Source organism: Gorilla gorilla, chromosome 8 (assembly GCF_029281585.2).
Source record: "Gorilla gorilla gorilla isolate KB3781 chromosome 8, NHGRI_mGorGor1-v2.1_pri, whole genome shotgun sequence".
Taxonomy (NCBI): domain Eukaryota; kingdom Metazoa; phylum Chordata; class Mammalia; order Primates; family Hominidae; genus Gorilla; species Gorilla gorilla.
Window position 1 is genome coordinate 117,524,970 of NC_073232.2, and position 18,794 is coordinate 117,543,763.

The window sequence follows — 18,794 nt, forward strand, 5'->3', positions numbered from 1 at the left end:
GTGTGTTTCTTTCAAAGTAAACATTTTAATTGTATTGTAAATTTTATACAGAAACATGCAGGTCACAAGTGTTTAGTTTTATGCATTACCACAAAGTGAATGCACTTGTATACTCACCAACCAGGTCAAGATACAAAGTTTAAACCTATTTTCTAATCCTCAGAGGCAGTTTCTAGCACAATGGGTGAAGGGATTAAGGAAGGAGAAGTGAAAAGACTCCATTCCAACCAAGCCCAAATTGTTAATGCTTTGTGTTGGCTCTGCCTGGTACCACCTACAGTAGCAGACGTCTCCTTCTGGAGTTTCATAATTGTCTTTCATTTCAGATAATACACAGGAAGAAAGGCTTAAGATCTTAGAAACTAACAAAACTGGTAGGAGCACAAATCTACTTCTAATCATCAAATTCTACTTTATTTCAGAAGTCAGGAAACAAGCTGAGAACAAGGAATTCTAGCAGAAGCCTGGTGAAAGAGTAGAACTTTTACCAAAAGCACAGTGATGGTGGAGCTCCACACCTGTCACACCCTCTCTCTTCTCACTCTCCCAGCCTCACTTAAACATTCTCTCTCCCTGCAGAATATTTCCAGTCCCAGCTTTTATCATTCTCTCCTAACCTGGATTACCACAATCCTGACATTCCTGAGTGGAGAAAAGATATTGGCAATGTCATCAAGCGAGCTCTGGTTAAAGTAAGTTGGCTTTGTCTTTGTTTAAGTTCTTGCGAATAAAGAAAAGAACTAGATGGTGTGGTCTACAATACATTGGCATGGATTGAAACTGCATTCCACAGTTAGATAAAGATTATTTCTCTGTAAAAAGAGAGAGAAGAGGCTGGGTGCAGTCGCTCACACCTGTCATCCCAGCACTTTGGGAGGCCAAGGCAGGCAGATCACTTGAGACCAGGAGTTTGAGACTAGCCTGGCCAACATAGCAAAACTCTCTCTACTAAAAATACAAAAATTAGCTGCATGTGGTGGTGCACACCTGTAATCCCAGCTACTCAGGTGGCTGAGGCATGAGAATTGCTTGAACCAGGGAGGTAGATGTTGCAGTGTGCTGAGATTGCGCCATTGCACTCCAGCCTGAGTGACAGAGCAAGACTCTGTCAAAAAAAAAAAAAAAAAAAGAAGAAGAAGAAAAAGCAAGAATTGTAGGATTAAAGAAGGAGGAAGAGAAGTATAAAAGAGAGTCTAGTTCAATGTTTGAAGAAGGAAACTGGCCCAATGTTTATTATGAATTTGTTTGAGATAGGGGCTTGATCCCTTTAATGCACTAATGGATGGACAACTCACTGAGTTGTTGCTAATATTATGCACTTGTCTGGCTCTTTGTTCGCCAATAGGATCTTCTTAACCAAACATTTATACTCACAAGACTACCATTGGCCACAGATGGCACTCAGAAGGCTACAGGCCAGGAATCAGAGCATTCCAGCAGGGTAATAGAATTACAGAGTTAATCCAAGGTCAAATTTGCCTTAGAGAAAGTAAAAGGGTTTTGTTAAACATTTTCTCAGAGGTAGGCACTAGAATATATTGATGAATAAAACATGGTCAATTGAAATGTAGAAATAAGTCTAATGTGTAAGCAGCTCTAAGCTAGAGGCATGGCCAGCATCTCTATGGGGCAGAGAGAACAGTATGATTCACGCTATCCAGGGACATGAAGACTTGGCACAGATTTGCAACTCAATAAATACTTGTTGAACTCTTGGAACATCTTTGGAGAGAATACTTGAACTGTGTTTGCAAGGATAAATGTCAGTTAATAGGGGCAGGATGGTGTTTGAATGAGCAGCATGTTCAAAGTCATGGACTATAAAGAGTACAGCACACTTTGGGAGGCTGAGGCGGGTGTATCACCTGAGGTCAAGAGATCGAGACCATCCTGGCCAACATGGTGAAACCCTGTCTCTACTAAAAGTACAAAAACTAGCTGGGTGTGGTGGTGTGTGCCTGTAGTCCCAGCTACTCGGGAGGCTGAGGCAGGAGAATCACCTGAACCCAAAAGGCGGAGCTTGCATGAGCCGAGATATTGCGCCACTGCACTCCAGCCTGGTGACAGAGTGAGACTCCATCTCAAAAAAAAAAAGAGTACAACATATTTGGGAAATGGCAAAGAGTTTGGTGTAGCCAGTCTGTAGGTTATAAGGGCAAGGGCAGCTAAAATTGAGCTAGGATGGTTATGTCATATTGTGTAGGGTTTGAGAGATCAACAGAAGCTTGGCATCTATTCTGTAGGCACTGGGAAGTATGAAAAGTATGAAAAGTATTCTTTTTTTTATTTCAGTAAGAGAATAGGTTTATATGTCAGTAACCCGTTCTGGTGGCAATGCGTAGTTGGGGAGACATTTCACAAAAGGTGACCAGCTAAAAGACCACTGCAGTTATCTAGGCCAGAAATATAAGGTGCTCAAGAAAAAGAGGCAAAGGCTACTTAAAAAATTTAACAATAGAATTGGTGACTAAGGAAATGTCGTGTGGGTGAGAGGGAGAGAGAAATTCTCTGACAACAAGAACCAGTAGGAGATGACCTTACATTAATCAAGATGGGGACTGTGTAGGAGAAACACACTTGAGAAACAATAATGATTTGACTTTTAATGTAAGTCTGGAGCACGTGAGAAACAACTGGTTGAAGATAACCAGGAGGGTTGAAAATATGGATCTGAAGATGAAGCAGAGGTTCATGCTGGAGGGAGAGATGTAAGAGAAGAGGCTGTGGAGGTTGTTAGGCTCTCCAAAGAGGAGTTGGGGGACAAGGCAGACACACTGCTGGTGGTTCCCCAAGGCAGAGGAGAAAGATCCAGGAAGGACATGGAGAAGGAGCTGACAGATAGGAAGAAGAATAAATAGAAGAGAATGACATAGGAGCATTGCTGTATGAAGCGGTCTGTAAGAGTAACTACACTTCAAATCTTTTTACAAAGAGACTATTCATAGAAAGAGATGAGAGTGAGGGCTGGGAGCGGTGGCTCCTGCCTGTAATCCTAGCACTTTGGGAGCCGAGGCAGGTGGATTGCCTGAGCTCAGGAGTTTGAGACCACCCTGGGCAACACAGTGAAACTCCATCTCTACAAAAATAAATAAAAAAAAATTATCCGGGCATGGTGGTGCGTGCCGATAGTCCCAGCTACTCAGGAGGCTGAGGCAGGATAATTGCTTGAACCCAGGAGGTGGCAGTTGCAGTGAACTGAGATTGCTCCAGTACACTCCAGGCGACAGAGTGAGACTCCATCTCAAAAAAAAAACAAAAAGAAAAAACAAAGAAAAAATGAGACGAGAATGAGACTGTTATGTATGCTGTGTTAGTCTGTTTGGGCTGCTATAACAAGGTTCCATAAACTGGGTGGCTTATAAACAACAGAAGTGTATTTCTCACAATTCTGGAGGCGGAGAAGTACAAGATCAAGATGCTGGTAGATTTGATGTCTGGTGAAAGCCACCTTGCTTATTCATAGGCAGAACCTTCTTGCTGTGTCTTCACATGGTGGAAAGGGCAAGGTGGCTCTCTGGGGTCTCTTTTATAAAGGCACTAATCCCATTCATGAGGGCTCCACCCTTATGACCTAATCACCTCTCAAGGCCCCACCCTGATACCATCACATTGGGTATTCAGTTTTGACAGATGAATGGGGGTGGGGGGTGCAAAAACATTCAGATCATAGCATATGTCTTTGGTTGCAAGGCATCCAGAATTGGGTTGTGTTATGTATGGTTACGTTCATTAAAAAGATACTAGCTTTTTAGGAAATAACTTGTAATTGCAATAATAATAATCAGTCCTGTCAGTTGATTCTCAGACCTCAAATCTCACAAGGACCAATCACTCGTATGTCCCTTGGGATGGGTTAAATGAATCTGTATACACTGCTCCAAGGTCTCTGTAAGGGCATTGGTGGACTGACACTCCCTGACATTGTTCTTTCCTGAGACAAAGGGTCACACCAGTCAAGGCACGAATAAGCTCACCACCCAACCCTTCACTGCACTGGGTGATTCTCTGCATTTTGCCCCTAGTCTGGCCTCCTGAGACTTGCTTTAAGGTAGTTAAAGGCCCCCAGCCTTATGGACTTGGGCATTAGGACTTAATGCTACTAAGGATCATGCTTTGGAAGAATGTTGAGGCATCTACCTAACCACCTCAGGCTGTTAAGAGGATGCCTCCCTGGTTGGTGGACTCTTTAGGCTTCTGACTGCTGCTTCTTACCTCCCTGCAGGCTGGCTCTTTCACTTTTCTTTATCACATCCCTGAGAGTTAACTCCAATCTGTAAGCCTAATTCCAAATAGGAATCAGAGCTGAGCAAATGGAAAACAACCAAACTCTCTGCTTCTGTTCAATCTAGCAACTATTTATTTAATTTTTACTCTGTGTCAAGCATTCTTGGGAACAGTGAGACCCCAGACAGAAATATCTGGGCAATCACACCATAAGAACCGGTATTAGTCCATTCTCAAACTTCTATACCCGAAACTGGGTAATTTATAAAGAAAAAAGGTTTAACTGACTCACAGTTCTGCATGGCTGGGGAGGCCTCAGGAAACTTAACAATCATGGCGGAAGGCATCCCTTCACAGGGTGACAGGAAAGAGAAGAGTGGCAGAGCGAAGGGGGAAAGGCCCCTTATAAAACCATTAGCTCTCATGAGAACTCACTATCATGAGAACAGGATGGGGGAAACCACCCCTAGGATTCGATCATCTCCACCTGATTCCTCCCTCAACACCTGGGGATTCTGGGGATTACTATTCAAGGTGAGATTTAGGTGGGGACACAAAGCGTAACCATATCAGGATCTATCTGAGAAAAGACTGCACTAGACAGATGTAATCATGTGTCACGGTGGACATGATCTATATCTCTGAAATGCAGTGGACATGGTCATTTGGAGGTTTTTGGGGTGGGAGGCTAAGGTGGAGATCACTGCAGGTAGAGATAGTCAGGGGGCACTTTGGAGGATGGGGGTATTTCACCTGATTCACAAATTATATATTTGGATTGACAGAAGAGGTGGTGATGTTCTGGATAAAAGATCTTCAGGAGACACACAGGAAAGAACAAGCTTACTCTTCACAGGGGAGAACTCAGCATCCTGTTTTCTTTAAAAATTTGCCTTCAGACAGAAGCTTACTTTTAAGTTTTTATCAAAAAAGCAGTATCATTCTTTTACTAACCCCTCAGGAATAGAAAAATTCACTCGTATTCTCAGCCTCTTAACCACGTTTAGTATTTTGTTATTTTTTTCTTCTATATATTTGTATTTTCATAGAGTTGTAACCAAAGAAATGTAAGGAAATAGATTGGAATGCAGCTATCATAAGTATTTTTCTATGTTGTCTCATAGTACTTATTATCATCTTAATGGTGGCATAATATTCTATCAGGTGATTATACCAGTATTTGCTTATTTGTTTGAATACTGAAGGTTTTCCCCTTTATTTACTATTATAAGTAATGTTGTGTTTTTTCCTGCATATGGCTTTTCCTATATTTTGGATCATGTCTTTAGAACAAACTCACCAAGTTACAGTTACTGACTGAAGGGTATGAATATTTTTATGGCCTTTAAATTAAGTCTTTCAGAAAACAAATTGGCAATGTGTATCAATTTCTAGCACTGCCAGCGCCAAATGAGGGAACTTCCTTCAATGCAGTCTTACCAATATTAGCTATTACACTTAAAAAAAATCCTGCTTTAATAAGTGAAAGCAAGTATTGCTCGGCTTTCTTTAAATTTGCATTTTCCCATGTTTGTTTATGACTTCTTTTTCCTCATTTGCACCCAGCCTGTGTTTCAGCTCTAGCTCTCATAGACAAATGGAAAATATGAGAGGAACTTTTGCCAATGTTCCCAGCAAATAATGTTTTAAAAATCATTTGTAATACCATTCTAGTTTCAGTAAAAATGTATGTAAGAGCAGGGGAGGTAGTGAAACTAATAATGTTTTACCTAGCAGGTCTAAGGGAAAAACTGAAAGAAAGCCTGAATGTATATTGGAGCCTGTGCCTAAAAAGCTGCATTTGAAAAACTCACATGAGCCATCTGGCTGTGCACACTCTGCTCTTGTCATTGATTTGGGGAGGACTGGCTCCTCCACAGCCTCTCTTTGTCTGAACATCTTTGCAGGTAACCAGTGTCCCAGAGGACCAGATCCTCATTGCCGTGTTTCCTGGTCTCCCCACTTCAGCAGAGCTTTTCATTCTTCCACCCAAGAACCTGACAGAGAGGAGGAAAGGCAATGAAGGGGACCTGGAACAAGTAAGTGAAAGTAAATCTGGCTGGGACCCTTGCCTGCACCCTACACCCTGAGAGGGCACAAAGCTGTTTTCAGCCAGAAAGGGAGACAGGCTCTCTTCCATTACCCCAACAGCCAAGGTTTTGAAGAGCAATCACCCTTACCCAGAGTAAATACAGGTGCAAATAGACTGGAGCATTCAGCTACTCAGAAAGGAATGGCACCCCTGGCATTATTCATTCCAATGTCTGACATCCCTGTGCCAGCTCATGTCTCCCTCCCAGTGACTCTTCCTGGGATACAGGGGAAGGGGAGCAGCAGAGAGAGGGGGAGAAACAGAGAGAGAAAGAAGAGGGGAATTTGAATTTCCTTGTTTATTTCTGGGACTATGTGCCTCTTGTCTTTAAACTGCACTGGCCCTTAAAAATCCTGGCCAATGTTAAGCTCTGCTTCTGGGGAGAAAATGAACTGCCTTCAAACATGATTTTTTGGAGAGGGATGTATTGCCTCTCTTTGCTTTAACTAAGGAAGCAACATTTCCAAAAGGGATTGTGATTTACTGTTCTTATCAAATGGGCATATAGAACTATACTGTGATCTGCACACTGTCCTGGAAGTAAAGGGGATGGCAGGACTGGTGTTTCTCCTTTTCATCCTCTATTCCTCCTGAGGTCTTAATGCTTGCACTGTTTCACCCTTCCTTTCTTTCTCATGATGCTTAGTCAGGTGCAATAGAAATAAGTGAGCATGAGGCTGCAGAAAATCGGCATGAATCACAAACATTTGCTCTCATATGAGGTAATCATTGTACAGACATATTTTGTGTCCCTATGATACTCACTGGCCATCACCCCATCCTTACTTACAGCCATCCACAGACGTTGAGCGGTAGAGATGTGATTGCAGTTTCTCTGAGAAATAATTTCTTGCATTGCAGGGTTGCATATTGAAGTTGGCCAGAAATAAATTTAGCTTCTTAATGCATACATCACTTTTACAAGACCTCTTTATTCTGAAATAGCAAGTGGCATGTGTGAACTATATTTGGAAGCTACAATATCCATCCATTTAGATAAATAGGTAATTACAGTGATGAATAGCAGCTGTGATATTAAGGCGCATACAGCGAGATAAGAGTTAGGGACAACAGCCTAAGTCGGCCTCAGCTTTCATGTGGGAATTACAGAGTGATTAAATCGATGTTATGTGTTCTGCGACTTGCTAGGGAAAAGTAAAGAACAAAAATTATCCCATAAAAAGGAGGCAGCTTCTGCTTTGATGTTTGCTTCCCATTGTCTCTAAGATAGAAAACGCAGAGGAGTGGGCTGGTAGTATATGTACCTGCATGAATCCTGGCAGCGGCCGACATCCCCTGTGTCTATGACTTCATCAGATTACAGAGCTAATGATGGGTTGAACTTCTTTCATTGGAACCCATAACAGGTCTTTTTAGAGTGTTTTAAAGGCATGGATAAAAGAGCTGTGAACTAGGAGTTGAATGAAACATCTATGTCTATTATAGCTCTAATTCACCAGTGACTGTAGGCATGCCTCTTTCAGTCTCTCACTCTCCTCTCCAGAATAAGCAAATATTACCATCTGTAGTTGTCTCTCAGTATACGTAGGAGAATGGTTCTAGGACTTCTGATATACCAAATCTGTGCATCTTGAAGTCCTGCAGTTGGCCCTGCAGAACCTGCATGTAAGAAGTTGGGCCTCTGCAACATGGTGAAACCCAGTCTCTACTAAAAATACAAAAATTAGCTTGGCGTGGTGGCACGTGCCTATAATCCCAGCTACTCAGGAGGCTGAGGCAGGAGAATCGCTTGAACCCAGGAGGGAGAGGTTGCAGCGAGTCAAGATCATGCCACTGCACTCCAGCCTGGCGACAGAGTGAGATTCCATCTAAAAAAAAGAAGAAGAAGAAGTAGTTGGGCCTCTGTATATGCAGGTTTCACATCCTGTGAATACTGTATTTTCCATCCACATTTTGTTGAAAAAATCCACATAGAAGTGGATCTGTGGCCAGGCGCGGTGGCTCACGCCTGTAATCCCAGCACTTTGGGAGGCTGAGGTGGGTGGATCACGAGGTCAGGAGATCGAGACCATCCTGGCTAACATGGTGAAACCCCGTCTCTACTAAAAATACAAAAAATTAGCCGGGCGAGGAGGCGGGCTCCTGTAGTCCCAGCTACTCAGGAGGCTGAGGCAGGAGAATGGCTTGAACGCGGGGAGGGGGGGGCGGGGCGGGGCGGAGCCTGCAGTGAGCCGAGATCTCGCCACTGCACTCCAACCTGGGCGACAGCGAGACTCCGTCTCAAAAAAAAAAAAAAAAAAAAAAAAGTGGATCTGCTTAATTCAAAACTGTCCGCATGGTCTCACTCATAGGTGGGAATTGAACAATGAGAACACATGGACGCAGGAAGGGGAACATCACACACCTGGGCCTGTTGTGGGGTCGGGGGAGGAGGGAGGGATAGCATTAGGAGATATACCTAATGTTAAATGACGAGTTAATGCGTGCAGCACACCAACATGGCACATGTATACATGTGTAACTAACCTGTACGTTGTGCACATGTACCCTAAAAGTATAAAACAAAACAAAACAAAACAAAAACAAAACCGTATAGTTCAAGGGTCAACTGTACTTCCTTGGTTTCACAAGGCTCCAAGGGCTGTGAGAACCAAATCGATAAATATTTTCCACTATCTTATCCCTAATTGAACCATGGTGACTTTTTACCTATTGACCTTGTCCTTGGTTTCTTACCCCATGAGGGAGCATCATTGCATGTCATGTCACCCCCTGCATCCTGTCTTATTTTTTCAGATTGTAGAAACACTGTTTAATGCTCTCAACCAAAATTTGGTCCAGTTTGAGCTGAAGCCGGGGGTACAAGTCATTGTGTATGTCACACAGCTGACGTTAGGTGAGTGCCACTGGGAACTGGGGAAATGGGAAAGAGGATCTGTTATCCCAGAGAGAAAAGGAGGAGAGAATCGTGAAACCCTGCTGCATAATGTCTGAAAGTGGCTTTGTAGAAGGGTCCTTTTTGTAGTTATGGTTCAGAAGGATTGGTCACATCAGTCACATTGTTCTGAAGGCATCCTGCAAGAAGACTTTCTTAGGAGTAGCTTTGCCATTGAATCCCTAGACAGTCTCGGAGAAAACCTACAATTTCCTTGGGTCTTAACCTTATTCATTTGTTTGCTTGTATATTTCTTTATTTTGTCTGTGACAGTTGGGATTATATTGGATAGTCCTCTAGCTGTCTTCATTCATTCGATTATCTGATTTTATGAATCTTGGATGGTAGGCCACAGAACTTTAAAACTCCCTTCTAGTTTACAATGTGTGAGTCAAAGTAGAAACAGGAACAAACTCTAGTTGGCTTATTTGTGAAAAAATCTAAAAAGGCATGTCCCATTGGGCATCTACTTTGGGCTGTCTGGGAAAGCCTGTTTATTAAATGGTTCTTAATAATGTAAGACTTTTCCAAGGTGTAGGTCACAAATGTGCCCATCCAGTGGGTTTTTATCAGAACAGTGTAAAGGAAGAGAATGAAACACTGCATTAGTACTTAACCCAAAATTTCAAATGGGCTCCCTGTAATTATGGTGACAGGCATGCAGCCTATCTAAGAGAAAGAGCACTGGAGCCCTTATTCCACTCCCCTGAGCTGGACATACGTTGTTCAATTTATACCAAGAACTAGCAAGTTTCCGCAGGCTGAACAGAGAAGTTTACTTTCCCTAAGAAGCTGTACTCAGGTGCCATTGTCATCATTGAAGCCAGACTTTCTGCACCCAGATATCAGGCAGGGGAATTGGAGACTAGACCTAAGGATGGAGATCAGTGGCCTCCTTCCTGCAATGAATACTCCCTCCAGCTAACAGCTTCCAAGTGAGCATATCTGTTCTTTTCCTTATCTGTTCTTCTTTCCAAGCTCCATTGGTGGACTCCAGTGCTGGGCACAGCAGCTCAGCCATGCTTATGCTATTATCAGTGGTATTTGTTGGCCTGGCTGTGTTTTTGATCTACAAGTTTAAAAGGTATGTCCTATTATCACTCAATTTAGTAGTGGGGTTGGGGTCATTGCAAATGATTCTTCCTATAACTAACTTTACTAAACTCATCGCAAGAATGTGATTTTTAATTCTCCTTGAACTTCTGTTTGACAATGGGTAAAAGCAAGAATGGTTGAGGGTCGTGGATTAAATGGGTTTGAGACTCTGAACTCTATCTATTATGATTTATAGGTGTAATGAGTTAGGTAAATAAAGACTGGCCAATGAAATCAATTTATTATCTTCAAGAGAAGTGTAAGGGGTTTTCAAACCTCAATCAAACTTCTAAAGTAAGGTCTTATATATTCAGAAGATCTTTCTATATGGATCAACATCCATTCAGGTGGTTGAATAGGGAAAATGCAGCTAAAATTTGATACACACATGTACAGACACCGATGCATTTTTTTATCTCCTGTTGCAGCTATTCAGCATCTCTCTTTAAATTTGCATGCTAAAGATATTCAACTATCATCCCTCTCCCTCTTTTTCCTATTCTAAAGGGAAATTGATTAGGAGAACAAAACTCCACATGTCTTGAGAAATTATTTTTGAAAGCCACAAAAGGGGTGGTATAACAAGATATTATTAGAAACGTAAAATTGAAATCAATAATTTTTTACTAACATTCAAATTATAACTTCTACTAGGATGTATACTAATTAAGAGTATAAACTCTGAAATAAGATCCAATTTTAACTTTTAGCGTTTGTAACCTTGGGAAATTGTTATTTGCCTCTCTAAGTCTTAATTTCTTCATTGGTAAAATGAGAATAGCAATAATATTTTATAGGTTTGCTATATGATTTAAATGTCATAGTGTGTGTAGGTGCTACGTACTAAGTAATCAACAAAGCTATGCTATTATAAATAACAAAGCACATGCCTGCCAAAGATGCCCTCTGTGCCATAAACTGTCACATAATAGGCCCTCAGAAATTTTATCAGTGGCCTAGAAATGCGCTCCCTGGGAAGCCTGGGTAAAGTAAAAATGTCATTAATTATTGTCAGATGAGTTTGAAAGCCTCTTTTAGTCCTGGAGTCTTTCCAGGAACTAAAGATAATGCTTTTAGGTTTTGGTAGAGATCAGTGGTAAAGGTGCCTGACTCTTCCTGCCCCCCTTCTTCCTGCTTATCTCTCCTTTAGTGGCTATTTCATTTTCTTAAAAACACCAGTTTAATTCAATATACCTCTCAGCATTAGCCGCAGCAGCAGGAATTCTATCAACACCCTCCACGGTCTCTAGAAGGACAGAGTGAGATTCACCTTCCTACTCAATTTATAGACCAGTATGTGAGTTCATGTCCTCTTGGATCAAGATGTGTTAACCCACATACCCCTGTTCCCTTTGAAGGGTGGATAAAACCTTTATGTCACAAAGTGAGAAAAGGTTCAATATAGAAACAGCCTGGTTAAGGCAACACCCATTTATTTATAGATGTACTTCAATTATATGCAAAGAACATTTCACTTTTCACTCAGCCAAGAATTTGATTGTGAGGAAGGCTGGTGGTTGCTGGGCGTGACAATCAACTAAACCAAATGTCTCATCTCTGACTCCCAGAGCAGCATAGTTGCTGAGGACAAGGGCCAATAGAAGTCCTGTAAAGAGTCTTTTGTGGCTTTTGTGTCAGGTCGATCCAAAGTAAGGATACTTAAGGATCACTTATACTGTGACTTGGAAAACTTCTTTTTTTGTTTTGTTTTGTTTTGTTTTCTTTTTATAAATGCTGTTAAACTCCTTAGACGGTCAACTTACTAATGTAGGCATCTTTAAATGTATACACTTTAATAATGAATCCATACCAGGTAATGACATCTCTAAAAAATTCTACCTTTGTAGTTCCCAGGTATCAGCCCACCTTTTCTGTGTCCCTGACAGTGAGTCATGCAGCTGAGGCCACAGGAAATAAACTCCAATCAAACTGGACAATAGCAGCATCAGTTAACAGTAACTAGTCATCAGTTAACCTTTACTTTTCTGGCTCCTTTTCCTGGAAGTTTTACTCCCAATGCTTAAGCCCTTTGGTTGAAATTCTGTGGGATTTTCTTTTATTTTTTTGGTCTCTTTTCCCCACTCATCACATGGAACCCCAGTAATGGCAACATGGAGTGTACCTGGCTCGCAACAAGTACGTAGGTCAGGTTCCTAGCCCTGGATTCCCAAAGTCTCCTTTGCTTCTTTCATTACTATCCAATAGAACTGTGGCAATGTTTAAAATGCTCTATCATCGGTACTGTTTAATACAGTAGCCAGTAGTCTGACTGAGGAACTGAATTTTAATTATATTCAACTTTAATTAATTAAGTGTAAACAGCAACACCTGGCCATTAAACGCTCTGTTGAGCAGCACAGTTTAGTGTAAAGACATTTCTGTTTCTGTGTCCAGATCATTGGCCATACTGAGTTTCCAGATCCAAAGCTTCCTCTCTGTAATTGCCAGTATTAACACATTGAGACATTCATTCATCCTACAAACATTTATTGAGTACTTCCTGTGTGCCAGGCACTGGAAATGATCTCAGTATCCCAAGTGGTCACTTGACATAGAAAAAGAGAATAGAATTACTATGAGCCCCAAGCTTCCTTTAAATGAGTATCACCTGGCCTCTCGCAGTCTCTCTTGCTCTTGGATAGTGACTGCTATTTTCTTATGTCTCAAGTAATATAATTAAAAATCATCATGAGATGGCTTTTCTTTCTGAAGACTGCCTAACAAGAATTTCTTTCCATAACTGAAGATCTGCTTTTTCTCTATCCAGGAAAACATTTGAGCTTCTATATTCCTTCCAATCTTTTTTTAGAAGGGCTTTCCTTATAGTCCAAAGCCCACTTTGCTTTCTCTAAATTTCCTCCTACAGGCTTCTAACACTCATAATAGATGGATAAATAGATACAAACTGCAGTTGGGTTTTGTTTTTTGTTTTTAGAGGGAGACTTGAGGCTATCCATATTACTCCTCTTATTTAAACCCGTATGAATGTTGGTCCAAGACATGTCTCTTGATCTCTTCATTTCCCACATTCCTTGTATGCAGAAGTGGAGTTCAGACTTATATTCTCAACAGTCCTACAAGCGGATGTGTTAAGAAATGAAAAGCAACTTGACAAATTTTTAAAATTATGCAAATTGAGATACGAAATTTATTCTCTTCCAACCATCGATTGGAAAAAGATGAAAAATATGCCAGTTTTTAGATGTGTTATTTGGAAATTGAAATAAAGCGAATAATCTCTATAAGGGCAAGTTTATCCAAATCCTCATAGGTATTGTGAGCAAAGCAGGAAAGGGGAGGCAGTTGACTCTGGTTACAACTGTGAAGTACACAGACTTATGTGATCAGGAATGGTTTAACCACCCCCAGACCTAATAAATATTACAGTTGATCCCAACCTTCATGAGCAATATGTACTTTTATGATTGGGAGGAATCTAAGTTATTAGACTGTATTTTCATTTATATAAAAAGGAATATAAAGGCCAGCATTAATTTTTAATTATACCACATTTAGAGAGCCTAGTGTTCTGCCTCACGTGGATGCTGTTCACTTTGGGTTCTTGTAAATTATATTAAACTGGCTTAGACCAGTAGGGGTCATGGGGACACCTCCTTTAATGTATGGAAAGCAAACATTAAAGACATGAAAACTGAATGTAAAAAATAATTAGAAGCAACTATGTGTTTTAAACCTATTTTCAGATTTTTTCTTCTGAATTAGCTGCAGGAAACCCGTATTAAGTGCTTCCACATTTCGCATCATTTGGAGTTGGAGCAGATAGGGGAATGTAGAAGCTTGAGAATACCACTGCTTGGCACAAGGACAACAAAGTGATTTTCCTTTAGAGTTGCATGGGATGTCCTGGATTAGGGTGGGTGTCCGATGTCCCAAGTTTCAGTGATATCTATGCTAGTAATTGGCTTTGTGAAATGTCTAGACATTAGTCTAATTTCCCCATCCTTTGATGAGGTAAGAGGGGTCTCTTCTAGAAGTGATATTCTAAAATAAAAATATAATCTTTTTATTGACAAATATAGTATAGTAAAGTAGAAAGAGCACAGGATTTAAGGTAATTTATTCATTGATTCAAAAAATGCTTAATAAATGTTAACCATGTGCCAAACACTGTGCTAAGTCATGTGGATAGCAGAGAGGATAGAAAACATAGACCTTGCCTACATGGGGCTGTTAGTATAGTGGGACAGAAAGACAGAAAACAAGTCAATAAACATTGCCTATTACATCACCCTAAACCAACACCATATTTATTTCTTACGTAGGCAGTGTTGCATCGTTTCATGTTTATAATGGAAAGTTGGATAGTCAGGGGAAGCCTCTCAGAGATGACATGTAAGCCAAGCTCTGAGAAGAGCAGAGGGCAGTTACAGGCAGAGGGAACAGTTGGTTCTAAGTCCCCAAGATGTTGAAGAGCTGCTTCTATTAGAGTCTTGTAACTCAAAATTTGGGTCTCCAACTGAAGAGCAGCATCAGCATCACCTGGGAGCTTGGCAGAATTGCAGAATCTCAACCCATCCAGTCCAGACTTACAGAGCCACAATTCACATTTTAAGGAAGACTCTGGGTGATACTTAAGCCTGTTAATGTTTGAGAAGCCCTGGATTAAAGGAATGCGAAGGAGTCTCCCGAGGCTGGAACACACAGCGTGTGAGGAGATAATGAAGATGGGTCAGAAGATGAATGCCTCAAGAAGATTTCAGTGTGAAGCCGCTCACTTCTCCAACCCCAAGCTAGTCTGCCTTGTGTTTCCAAATCCCACCTACTACTTTTCTGTCTTTGAATGGAGCTATTTAGCTTCTCTTAATCCTTAATCATCTCCAAAATCCAAAAAGAAGCTATTGTCATCCCCATTGAACAGATGAGGAAACTATCCAAGTATTTAAGGTACTTATCCCATAAGTGATGCTCTGAAAATTGTAGCAAAGGCTATGAATCTGTTATTTCTTGACTATTTATTTTTAAAAAGCCAATGTGGATTGATTAAATTGATGCAACCTTAGAAATAGGTGTATTTTCACTCTGTACACACTTAGAGTTTCAAAGTCCAGCTCCTTTAAAAACTTAATACCAGGTAAATATTTATAGGGTTTTATTATCTAACTGCCTTTTTGTTTATACCTTCTTGTTTTTTACCCACAGGAAAAGGTGCATTCCTCAGGGAGTTCTATGGTTTACATCTTCCCTGGGCATCTGGGTTCCTGGCTGGCTTTGTGTTCCTTGACCTTGTAGCCTCATTGTCTCTGGGGTTACCAATATCTTTCCCTGACATGGACCCTTCCTATTAATAGCTTCTTCCTGCCCTTATCCCCCAGGATTTCCAGCTGCCCAAGTTTGGCACACCCTGTGATCTTAACCTGATTTTGCTCCTGTTCCATGTAGGAAAATCCCTTGGATTAACATCTATGCTCAAGTCCAACACGACAAGGAGCAGGAGATGATTGGGTCAGTCAGCCAAAGTGAAAACGCCCCCAAAATCACACTCAGTGACTTTACGGAGCCTGAGGAGCTGCTGGACAAAGAGCTGGACACGCGGGTCATAGGTACATGCTCCTGCTCCACTAAACTCCTCTGTTCTGTGTCCTCTAAACACTGGCCTGCTTCATCTGTCCCCCATACATTACTGGACTGGAGGGTGGGGACAAACAACTACCTACAGTGACAGAATCATGTTTTAAATTTGTCTGCCACCTCTGGCCACGCGAAATTGGCAGATATTTTTCCCCTTAGAAGTCAATCAGGATTGGAAATACTGGAGTCTGAGTGGGTTAGGGATGAAACCAACTATCCATTACTGACGGGCTTTTTCTTCTTTTTCTATAAAGCAAAAGTATTATATGTCCTTACTAATAATTACATGAATGTGGAATCTGGCATCAGATAGCCCTGGATCCATTTTTCTTGCTCTGCTAATCTACTACATCTGTGACCTCTCTGTGCCTCAAATTCCTGATCTGTGAAATGGGAGTAGTAGTACTTATGATTCATTTCTATTTCTGTGTAGTACCTAAAAAAAACAATTTTAAGACTGTTGTGGTAATGACATGCTGTTATGTCATTAGCCCAGTGCCTGCCACATAGTAAGTTTCAATACACATTGGCTGTTACTGTTGTTATCAATAGAATATAAGATGGCAGTCAATGTCTTGATCCCACCTATATGCTAGTGTGGGAGGTAGCATATGTTAAACATGGATGACATAAGTCAGTGAGCTGATAGGTAACGATATCCAGGTGCCTTTTAAATAAATTCCTATTAAGCACCTGTTCTGGGTGGCTTGGTATTTAGCAGTGAATAAAACTAAGATCCCTGCCCTTGTGGAACTCACATCCATTTCTCCCTGTGTCTTCTCTTCTCTGCAGGAGGCATTGCCACTATTGCAAACAGCGAAAGCACAAAGGAGATCCCCAACTGCACTAGTGTTTAATACCAGCAAGCCACGTGGTCAACCACCTTTCTGACTTTTTATTTTTGATGATTACTATTACTATTATTATGGAAAAATAAAAATGTCTTTTTTACCTTTTGTTTACCAAGGGCCCCTTCATAAATAGCAGGCAAATGCCTAGCTTTGGGAGAAAAGGGCATTCTTAGCTGATTGAAATGAGACAAAGGGAATAAATGGCTGTATTTGTGCTAAGAGCAAAGGATGCATCTTCCCACAGCCTCCTCGCTTTACTCTGCCATTGGTAGCTTAAAGACTTTCTTTTTCCTCGTGGTCTCCCTTTTTTCAAAATTGAAGTTGGGTTGGCTCTTTGTGAACCTCTCATCCCCACAGCAGAATCACCAACACTCTCCCCTTCCCCCAGCACACACACATACAACACAGATCATTTCCCAGTTAGATCCGCAGGAAGTAGGTTGGTGGGGGTGGATATAGCTGCAGAAAGCGTGCACAACTTTGTGAAAGAGGCCCTGCCTTGTGCATGTCCATAGTGAGGCTACAGATGGCTTATTGTATATAATTACAATGTAAATAGCTTTTTATTTCCTAAGAAATAATTTAATGTTTAGTAAAAAGGAAAACAGAAAAAAGAAAGATGCGTGTGTTGGTTTACGCACTGGCCCTCAGAGCTGACCAACCCGCCAGGCCTGCTCAATGCATTGGGTTTGGATGCTCTCCTGTTGTCTGTCACACTTAACTCTTGCATCTCCTTGTCCATGCCATAGCTGGTTTCTACTTATGTATATAAAGGGGGGTGGGGGGAGGGGCTTCTCTGGGGCAATTGATAAAGGAAGGACTCTAGTGACATCATAGAACATGGTAGTCATTTTTGTTCCAAGAATGACATGAAAGGTGAAGAAGAGGCCCACTAGAGGCTTCATACTGAGACCCAGATGGGGGAAAACAGCTTCCTCTCTAAAAGGAAAAACTCGATATTTATCAGTCTGAGAAAATATTTTTTTCTAAAGAAGGCAGTCAGTGGATCTTAAAATGACAATCTGTTTTTAAATTGGATTCTATGAAAATGCATAATGCTTATGGTGAATTCTCAGGCTATTCTGAGCTCAGAAAAGTCCCCTGGGCACTAGGTAAAGCCCAGTGAATGTCTCTTGGCATGGGAGGAGTTAAAGAGGTTGGAAGGGAGGAGGCATTTGTGGAATTATGAGTTCATGCAAAACTCTCCAGGCTAAGTAGGGGTCTAGCCTTTAATGATATTAGTCAAAGGCAATTTTAGCAAAGCTGTGCTATTTGCTTGTCAGATGTACACAACTTCCTTAAAGTCAAATGTCTGCCTTTAGTTCCCTTAAGGTAGTTCTTGCCTCTGGGGTGAATGGCTTTCAAAGCCTGTTAGCTTTTCCAGCACCTCAGCCCCTTCACACATTTACACATACCGATTTTTTTCAATAGGGTCATGTTAAGCCATGCTGTAAGCATTGTTTTTATTTTCAGGCTTAGCCTGAGCACACTTATTTTTGAAAATGATATAATGTATATATATGGGAGGAAAGGCCACATTTTGTACCTGTTAATTTTTGTGGGATGTTGTTCCCATTCTTCTTTGTGAGACAGAGAGAATGTGATATAGAGAAATCTGGCTGGCTACAGCGTAGATCAGTATTAGGAATATTTCTAAAGATCCTGCTTTTTTGTTTCAAGGGTTAAATGGGGCAGACAATTGCAATACTTGTACTAAACACTGGAATACAAATGCATGACTCATATCTATATATACAGTATATGTACATATACTGTTCTTGGTTTTATTGTTCCACTTGAATATTTCTACTGTAAAAAAAGACAGTGGTTTTGAAATTGTTGAAAATAAATGTATTTTTGTACATCAAAGCTACAGACGTGGCTGAGTTTTCTCTTTGGGGAGTTTTCTTTATCCACTGTGTCTGTAAACTATTGCTATAGTGATGCTACATGGAAAACAATGAATGGCTTATAACAACAGATGCTTGGTTTTTGCTCATGAATCTTTAGGTTGGCTCTGGTTTGGCTGAACATATCAGGACTGACC

The 18,794-nt window shown here is 41.0% G+C and overlaps 1 protein-coding gene across 1 annotated transcript in view; it reads left to right on the top strand.

The window, feature by feature from the left end:
• Positions 1-18,616, top strand: part of SORCS3 (sortilin related VPS10 domain containing receptor 3) — a 627,364-nt gene extending 608,748 nt beyond the window's left edge. The window contains exons 22-27 of the mRNA XM_055352055.2: positions 580-692; positions 6,132-6,263; positions 9,074-9,173; positions 10,191-10,296; positions 15,708-15,868; positions 16,689-18,616. Coding sequence (XP_055208030.2) covers positions 580-692; positions 6,132-6,263; positions 9,074-9,173; positions 10,191-10,296; positions 15,708-15,868; positions 16,689-16,753 — 677 coding nt within the window. The 3' untranslated portion in view covers positions 16,754-18,616. The remainder of the gene's footprint in view (positions 1-579; positions 693-6,131; positions 6,264-9,073; positions 9,174-10,190; positions 10,297-15,707; positions 15,869-16,688) is intronic.
• Positions 18,617-18,794: the final 178 nt, after the last annotated feature.